Genomic DNA, 9,802 nt, shown 5'->3' with positions numbered 1-9,802 from the left:
GTGTCTGCTTCTTAGCAGCCGCGAGCAGTCTCCCAGTGCAGCCCAGCACACAGTAGCATGTGCTGGGCTGCTGAGATGTAAGAGGAGGGGTGATCGGTGCCGGACCCCTCCAGTAAGCCCGGGCCCGGGTAATTAGTACCCGCTCCCCCCCCCTCTCGGCACCCCTATCTGTCGGGTCTCCCTGAGTGCAGGGAATGGACTGGAGGAGGCCAGATGGGAGGAGCCTTGTGCACTGGAAGAGAGAGTGTACAGCTGCCTATGCTGCCCTAGAATGATGCATGCCGCTGGTCCCTGCTCCTGCTGGTGACAACACCTGGCAACCTTTTGCATCATCCAACAGCAGGGGCTGTTGGGGGATGTAGTCATTTCCACCTCTGTGATGGGCCACTTCATATCAGACGGAACCTGCTGCTTTGGGTAGCAGCTGCAGCCAGCTATAGTAAATGGCATCATAGGTTACCTAGGAAAGGCCCCGCCCTCCTGTAAAAGTGGGAAGTAGAATCAGCAAGGCCCACTGGGGATTTCTCCGACTCCTCAGTGGGCCAGTACGACCCTGAATACCTCTGATGATTTCTTGATCTCTGAATAAGGCAACCAAGACATGAGCCAATGATTTGTCTGCCAAGGCTGAAATTTTAGAGTCATTAAAAGCTGCATCTAGAGCTGCCTAACCCAAGTACTCATATTTTACTCTAATCTGTTCTATTAATGCTTAAAATTCAGACTTAGGGCCTCATCTCCAATGCGTTTTATCATTCACAATGAGTGATAAAACTTGTTGTGTATGATAAATAGTGCTCTGGCCAATCAGCTCCCAACTGTCATTTTCCAAACAGCTGACAGTTGGGAGCTGATTGGCTGAAGGACCATTATCATACGCAACGAGTTGATAAATAAGGCCCATAGAATGGCCTGCCTGAGTTCCTTCTTACAGGAGATCAGACAATTTTTCGATGGCCTTAGAAACCCAATCAGCAGCTATGTGCTGTCCCCGTGACTACATAAATGGACTTTACATTGTTATCGCATTTGTGACCATAACTGAAAGAGTAGTGTTCTTGTGCCATCGGAACATCTACTTTAGGTGGCTTTTCTCCATTTGCCATATCTTATGGCAAAATAAGGTATGCTATAGGAAACTTTAGAGGTATAGTAAACCTTTTTTTTAGTATTAACCTCTGTTCTCCAACCAACTCTAACAATTATGCAGAGGGTGGGAAAGAACAATCCTTCTTTGTCATGTTCCACTTTCTGAGGATATCTGCAGAGGAAGTGTGAGTATCCTCTCTATCTGTCAGGACTAAGGCCCTGATTCAGAGCCGGTCGCTCAGACAGAGCGCTCGCTCTGAATCAGGGCCGGTCTTTTTTTTTTTTTACAGCGGCCTCCTGGCCGCTCGCATAGCTGTGGGTGACCACCCACAGCTATAGTGAGCGGCCAGGAAGATGGTCGCAATGGTCAAGACCATCGCGACCATTAGGCTTGCGACGAGACCCTTGTGGTAGGGTCTCATTTCCGCAAGCCCCAGAGAGATTTCGGCTCAAACAGAGCCAGAATCTCTCCACTGACATCACTTGTGGGGCCGGCCCCAAATGGTAGGCATTCACATGAGAACGCCTCCGTTTGGGCAGCCACCCCCCCCGGCCCGCCCACCAAAGGGGGCGTGCTGTCACTCAACATCGACAGCACGCCCCCTTTGGTGCGAGACACGGAGCGAGGCTTTGCCCTTCGCTATCCGGGATTCGCGCATGCGCACAACGGAGCCGGCTCCATCGTGCGCATGCCCTCTGGGCCACCATCGACCCGGTTGTGAGCGCTCAGCACTTGCGACCGGTTCTGAATCAGGCCCTAAATTCTAACAAACTGCTGATTACACCAGGTGGTAAATTTACTAAAGTTCAATTAGAGATTCATTTTTATGAATCACTGAAATCTCCTGAGATCGAATTGAACTTGAACAGCAAAATCCCTTTTGATTTTCAACTCAAAATTTGATATTGTTTCAGTTTAAGAAGGGATTTGCTGTTCGATTTTGATTGATCATGTCCAAATCTAACAGCAATTCCCATTCCAAAACAAACTTCAAAGCCCCAAATGAATAGAACTGCTTCATGCTTTCATTTTCAGCATGAGCAGTTTGTTTTGACACAGATACATGCATACATCAGTGAGATGCATGCATGTATCTTACTGTAAAAAGCTTTTTTAAAAAATTACGTGGGGTCCCCCCCTAAATACACAACCAGCCCCGGACTTTTCATAGCCAGTCCTGGTTGTGTAAGTACAGGGGAAAAAAATTGTGTAGGGTTCCCCTGTACTTAGCACAACCAGCACCAAGCTCTGATCTGTCCTGGTTCTGAAATTACAGGGGAAAAAATGGTTTGGATTCCCCTGCAATTTTCACAACCAGCATCGGACCCTTTCTAGCGGGGGGTAATGTCACAGGCAGGGAAACCCTATCACCGGGTTCCACAGCCGAAACATTACTCCTGACAGCTAGTCAGCCCAGGCCGGGGATTCCTGGGGAGTTGGGGACCCCTCCAATAAAGGGGTCCCCCTCTCCAGGGTACCCCAGGCCTAGGCTGATAGTCTGGGGCTATCCCCACCACCCCTGGGCGGTGGGTGGCGGGTTGATTTTGTAACAGTAGTGTAAAAAGAGAATAGTAAACATGGTCTTTACGAGTAGAACTGCAGGTCCCAGCAAGCCTCCCCTGCATGCTGGTACTTGGAGAACCACAAGTACCAGCATGTGGGGCATTAAGGGCCTGCTGGTACCTGAAGTTCATCTGTAAAGAAATGTTTAAATAAACACAATACACACACACCATAACAGTATAGTGTTAATACATACATACACACACACACACACACACACACACACACACACATACTCACCTACATTACCTGGACCGGTCCTCTTCTCCCTGTAGGTATCCTAGGTCTTCGTAAAATAAAAAAACGAGAAAACCTGACCCACGCAACAGGTAATAACCACGATGGTTGTTACCTACCGAATGAAGAGCTCAGACGCAGCTTTTCCCTTTGTAGGACCGTGTCTGAGCGTTCATTGGCTGAGAGAGATCATCCCCCGCATCTCTCAGCCAATGAATGGCTCCCACTATTGAAGTCAAGGGTGGGAACTGCAGAAGCACCTTTAGTAACCCTGCGGTTCTCACCACTGATTTCAGTGGTGGGAGGTGTTCATTGGCTGAGAGTATTTATGCAAGCAGCATTTTCAGTGTTTACTTTTTAAATCTGCAGACAAATAATGAATGTGAGTTTAAAGTTGCTGGTTCTCAATAAAAATACTGTCTGGAACAATCTGTGCAAGATTAATTTTTAATACAGACACATCTGTTGTCTTTTTATTGGGTTGAATACTTTTGCAAGCTGTATAGCCTTGTTTTTCTATTTTACAAAAGATCCTCATCTTATTTTGCTGAAAAGATCTCTCTCACACATGCAGATTCAGGGGAAAGTATCTGCTAACACCATCTGATGATCACAGCTGGACCTTGATACATCTGCAGTTCTCCTTAGAGTAAGGGAATCTGTGGTAAAAAATCCAGAGCATTTATGATTTTGAAGCCATGGAGGAGATTTTTTTTGCAAAATCTCCACCAATATGGCCTTAATACATTCTGGAAATACTTACATTATATGATATTAGAGTGAAATTTATGATTTTAAAAATGTTTATGTAAACATTTTTAATGATAAATAGACCCCTCTATCTGGTTCAACCTAGTACATATGGTGTGATCTTCCTTTAGGGCATATTTACTAACTATTGGGTTTTAGACCCGATAATTCAAAATTCTTATTGTTGTTATTCACGATAATAAAAATAAAACATGTACTAAAAAATAACATGTGGGGACAGGGACTATGAATAGAACCTGTCCTTGAGTAAAGAAGTGAAAAGATTGCAAAAGCAATCATTTCACTTCTATATGGGGAGCTGGGACGCATGTCTGTTCAGCAGACCACGCATGTGCGGTGACCATTACCGGGAAGTGTTCCGGAGAAACTCTCTCCCAGTAATTTCTGCAGAATGTAGCCCATACTCTACAAATATATTTTGATAAATAGGCTCCTTGTAGAGTATAATGCCATGTGAACCATTGACCCTATTGTCCACATCTGAAAATAAAAAATAAAATACAGAATAAAATTATTTTGTATCAGTATTATGTACCAAAGTAAATAAAAACTTTCAAGTTTGTTATGGATCTAATATTTTAAGTTCTTTGTAACATGGTTACATCCAGACGTATTTCACTTATGTTTGTCGCAATTAACTAAAATGTGACATGTTTGAATTAATGTGGGAAATGTTTTATACTTTTTTTCAATCCAAAACTGCATGGGTAATATGAAACTATTATATACGACTGGAAATGACGGCTGAACTGTGGGCCTGATTCAGACCCGCTCGCAAGCGCATAGCGCTCGCAAGTGGGTCGATGGTGGACCAGTGCACGCTCGCGAGCCCTGGAGCAAGCGCAAAAAGCACTCGCTCCAGCGCTCGCATCCTGCCGTTTGTGGGCGGCCCTACTGACATCACTCGTGATGACAGTAGGTGGACTTCCTGCTCTATTAGAGCAGGCAGTCCACTGGGGCTTGCGGCCACGAGACCCTACCGTAAGGACAGGTGCTGGCTGGCAACTTTCAGCCTGGGGGGCAACACAATCAAGTGGCCCAGGCTTTCTAAAAAAGAAAAAAAAAAAAAACAGCAACAACCTGTGAATATGAATGTATGTATGTGTGTGTGTATGTATATTATATATATACAGTCAGGTCCATAAATATTGGAACATTGACAGAATTTTCATATTTTGGCCTCTATTCACCACCGCAATGGCTTTGAAATTAAACAAACAAGATGTGATTTAACTGCAGACTTTCAGATTTAATTTGAGGGTAATTACATCCAAATCAGGTGAACGGTGTAGAAATTACAACGGTTTCTATATGTGCCTCCCACTTTTTAAGGGGCCAAAAGTATTGGGGAAAACTAAACAATCCTAAATCTAACTTTCACTTTTTAATACTTTGTTGCAAATCCTTTGAAGGCAATTACAGCCTGAAGTCTGGAATGCATAGACATTACCAGACGCTGGGTTTCATCCCTGGTGATGCTCTGCCAGGCCTCTACTGCAAATGTCTTCAGTTCCTGCTTGTTCTTGGGGCATTTTCCCTTCAGTTTTGTCTTCATCAAGTGAAATGCATGCTCAATCGGATTCAGGTCAGGGGATTGACTTGGCCATTGCATAACATTCCACTTTTTAGCCTTAAAAAACTCTTTGTTTGCTTTTGCAGTATGCTTCGGGTCATTGTCCATCTGCACTGTGAAGCGCCGTCCAATGAGTTCTGAAGTATTTGACTGAATATGAGCATATAATATTGCCCAAAACACTTCAGAATTCATTCTGCTGCTTTTGTCAGCAGTCACATCATCAATAAATACAAGGGAACCAGTTCCATTGGCAGCCATACATGCCCACGCCATGACACTACCACCACCATGCTTCACTGATGAGGTGGTATGTTTTGGATCATGAGCAGTTCCTTTCCTTCTCTTCTCTTCCCATCACTCTGGTACAAGTTGATCTTTGTCTCATCTGTCCATAGGATGTTGTTCCAGAACTGTAATGGCTTTTTTAGATGTTGTTTGGCAAACTCTAATCTGGTCTTCCTGTTTTTGTGGCTCACCAATGGTTTGCATCTTGTGGTGAACCCTCTATATTCACTCTTGTGAAGTCTTCTCTTGATTGTTGACTTTGACACATATACATCTACCTCCTGGAGAGTGTTCTTGATTTGGCCAACTGTTGTGAAGGGGTTTTTCTTCACCAGGGAAATAATTCTTTTGTCATCCACCACAGTTGTTTTCCGTGGTCTTCCGGGTCTTTTGGTGTTGCTGAGCTCTCCGGTGCGTTATTTCTTTTTAAGAATTTTCCAAACAGTTGATTTGGCCACACCTAATGTTTTTGCTATCTCTCTGATGAGTTTGTTTTGATTTTTCAGCCTAATGATGGCTTGCTTCACTGATAGTGACCTCTCTTTGGATCTCATATTGAGAGTTGATAGCAACTGATTCCAAATGCAAATGTCACACCTAGAATCAACTCCAGACCTTTTACCTGCTTAATTGATAATAGCTCACACCTGTCCATGAAATAACTTTTGAGTTGATAGTCCCATTACTTTTGGTCCCTTAAAAAGTGGGAGGCACATATTGAAACTGTTGTAATTCCTACACTGTTTACCCGATTTGGATGTAATTACCCCCAAATTAAATCTGAAAGTCTGCAGTTAAAGCACACATAATATATATTTCATATATAAGCATGCATACATTCATACATACAATCATGTATGTATGAACACCAGTGGCACTCTCCTATGTAAACAAGCAGCTCTATATTAAACACCCCACCCCCCAAAAAAAAAAAAAGAATAATGCAATTGTACCCAAACTCTAAAATCCTGCCCCTCTAGGGGCAAGCCTCAGGGAAGGGGTAGGATTGACGGGAAAGGAGAAGGTAAAAAGGAGATAACAGAGGGGAGAGAGAGAGAGAATAATACACTCTCACTTACCACACCTCCTGCTTCTCCTAGATGACCGCGGTGGCAGAGACTAGTGTGGCTTCTAATAGTTGCGTGGTTACACAAGGGCGGCTGCAGCGGACAATTTCAGCTGGGATCCTGAAAATCTCATTGCCCCTCTGAACCTCTTTGCGCCAGGGATGGTCACTAGATTGTGACATCGGATCCCCGGCAATTAGCAGCATTAGAGAGGAGGAGCTTAAGCGGAGGGAAGAAAACAGGAGGGGGTCATCTTCCTCTGCTACAGCCGACCACCTCCTCCTTCTGCTTAGCTAGAGCCCACGGCCGGTCGCAGCGTATGAGTCAGCCCGACTCAATATTAGTAACGCCATCAATACCGCTGCGGGCCACTTCAGTGTCACGCAGACGCTGCTCTCCGTTTAGGTTTTTAAAAAAAGTGTCAAACGACCGTGCACCCCCAGGATCCGCCACTGCTCCCGGGCGCTTAATGCAACTGGCGGCCCCAAAACAGTAAAATCGTACCGGCCCGGGTGCCCCCCGGCCCGGTCCGCCTCTGCGTAAGGATCTCGTTGCAAGCCCGATGGTCGCGATGGTCTTGACCATCGTGACCATCACCTGGCCGATCGCATAAGCTCTGGGTGGTCACCCACAGCTATGCAAGTGGCCAGGAGGCCGCAACTTAAAAAACAAGCACCCGCCCTGATTCAGAGCGAGCGCTCACTTTTTGCGAGCGGCTCTGAATCAGGCCCTGTGTTCATATAAGTCCCTTCCCAGTGATAATGACAATTGAAAGAAGAATATGAAATGAATGGAGTGCTGACCAGTCCCATGACTTAGAAAGGATGACGGAACAACTATCTTCTGCTGAGATTGACAATATGAATAACATGATTTATTTCATGTTCAATAAATAAATGCTACTGTAGTTACCAAAAACCACTTGCTGAAGGGTTGAAGTGCAAATATAGAACCGTGTGAGTAATAAACATACATTGTGATTCCTGATTCAATAATAAACCTATTTATAAGAAACATTACAGTAGTGTCTTTGTCTAGCGCACGTCCTTCTTAATTTTCCTTTTTAACAGGATAACATGGACTTTGGACCATGTGATCCGCCCCTCAGCTTTCATCCAACTCCTGATAGGCTGCTGGGTTATTGCATGGCTGGGAATGAATTGCACATAGAGTGCCTCGGTATAAATTCAATGATCGATGCTATGAATATACAGTTGTGCCCTCCCCCGCCTCGTCGCACCGTGTCTAATGCATTTGTGCTCAGCTCCTGTCCGTACCCTGCAGTCTGCGTCTCTCTTCCACAGTCTGCATAATGCCGAGGGGATTTCTTGTAAAGAGAAACAGAAGACCTTGTGGCTCGTATCGGATTCCTTTTGAGGACAATGCACCTCCCCAATCTCTGGCCACGCCATCAGTTTTGGATGCCCTGATACCTTATACCCCCGTCATGCTCCCTAGCTCAGAGACTACAGCAGTGATTGTGGACAAGGCAAAGCAGCCACAAACTTCTTATGAGGATAAACAACGAGCAACGAATGAAGTTTCCCCTATAAAAGCAAGTGGGGGGCTGGAGCAAATGGAGCGCTGGGACTTGCAGCCTCCCAGCCCGATGCAGTCTGCAGGTTTGGAAATGAAGAAAACTTTCTTCAAGAGATATCTCAGCTCTCCGGCTACTGCAGAGTCCTTCCCAGTGGCTGCATCATTTACTCCCATGGAGAAGCTTCTCTCTCATCACAACCATTTCCTGACACCTGAATCAAAGTTACATGCAAGTCTGTCATCTTGGGACGCTCCGAGACCTAATAAAGTCACCAGTAAGAAGCATAAAGCCAGTAGGAAGCTGCACTTTGCGGATGATGTGACCACGTCGCCTGTGCTGGGACTAAAGATAAAGGCAGAGGAACCAGAAGCTAAATCTCGCAACCCCCTGTTTAAGCGCCCCCCGCTTGGGGAGTTCATCTGCCAGCTCTGCAAAGAGCAATACCCGGACCCTTTTGCATTAGCTCAGCACAAGTGCTCCAGGATTGTCCGTGTGGAGTACAGATGCCCAGAGTGTGAAAAGATATTCAGCTGTCCGGCAAATCTGGCTTCACATAGAAGGTGGCATAAGCCCAGGACATTAGTAAATGATGGGCTAGTTGGGAAAAAGGGTCAGATTCCAGGGGAGGGTAAAGAGAACAGCACTGGTGGTATGAGCTTGATAGAGAAGAGTGCACGCTTTCAGCACCAGCAGAGTGTGGACAGCTCCCAGCTCTCCGATCAGCACCTGCGTCCTGGGAACAGCTCCTTCCAGAGCAGGGACGACAACGAGACTCCGGTGTCACAAAGCACAACTGAAGATGGGGATGAATTTCACTGCCCATACTGCTACAAGAGGTTCCGCAGGCATGCGTATCTACGCAAACACCTGCTCACTCACCAGCACTACAGCCCATTGGAGAGGGGGCAGCTCACTTACCCATGCACCCTTTGTGGAGTTCATTTCCCTTCCATGGACATTAGAGACAAACATAGACTGTGGCATGCAGTAAGGGAAGAGCTTCTACTCCCACTGGAAGAAGCTCTGGTGGCTGCTGAAGGTGGGCAGCAAATTTTTCCCTGTGAATTTTGTCCTACTGCCTTCTTTAGCTCTCCTGGACTTACCTTGCACATGAACAAGTGTCATTCATCTGAGAACAGACAAGAACCACCATCCCAAATCCCACTCGGTCCTGGCTGTTGAATAATTTAAATTAGGTGGTAACCATAGTGTGTGCACACTACTGTTTAAAAATATCAAATTGTATTTTTTATGATACAGTAGTTAACAAATTGAATGTTTTAAATAGTTTAAGCTGTTATATGTATTCTTACCAGCCCTAGAGACTTCCAAAGCATACTTGTGGTAATATGCAGATTTAATTATTGAAATATGTTTAAGTCTTTAAATAAGTATGTATAAAATGTGTGTAAAACTTATAATAGCAAAGTGTTACTATCCAAAGTTCAAATATATATGTTTCTTATTGCACACGTCACCATCAATTTTATTTTATGTTTAAAAGGAAATAAACCAAAGGTCTTGTGTACATTCAGTGTGTACTTGTTACATCTGTAAGAGTACTTTAATATAAGATGCCACCCCACCAGTGAGGACTTATTGGACGATTTGCGTCCAATAAATACATACATAAACACAACTGAATTCTGTTTTGTAAAATATCAGCAAAACAA

General features: G+C 44.8%; 1 protein-coding gene across 1 annotated transcript; it reads left to right on the top strand.

The window, feature by feature from the left end:
- Window positions 1-7,886: 7,886 nt before the first annotated feature.
- INSM2 (INSM transcriptional repressor 2) lies at window positions 7,887-9,602 on the top strand. The gene has a single exon (XM_088457063.1). The coding sequence runs from the start codon at window positions 7,902-7,904 to the stop codon at window positions 9,309-9,311; it is 1,410 nt and encodes a 469-aa protein (XP_088313189.1). The 5' UTR covers window positions 7,887-7,901; the 3' UTR covers window positions 9,312-9,602.
- Window positions 9,603-9,802: the final 200 nt, after the last annotated feature.

This window comes from Taudactylus pleione, unplaced genomic scaffold (assembly GCF_031769625.1).
Source record: "Taudactylus pleione unplaced genomic scaffold, aTauple2 ptg000737l, whole genome shotgun sequence".
In the NCBI taxonomy this organism is placed as follows: Eukaryota; Metazoa; Chordata; class Amphibia; order Anura; family Myobatrachidae; genus Taudactylus; species Taudactylus pleione.
The sequence above is the reverse complement of the archived record's forward strand: the minus strand, read 5'-3'. Positions and strand labels throughout refer to the sequence as shown.

Coding starts and splice junctions, on each gene's coding strand:
- INSM2 (XM_088457063.1), top strand. CDS start 7,902: ATGCCGAGGGGATTTCTTGTAAAGAGAAACAGAAGACCTTGTGGCTCG.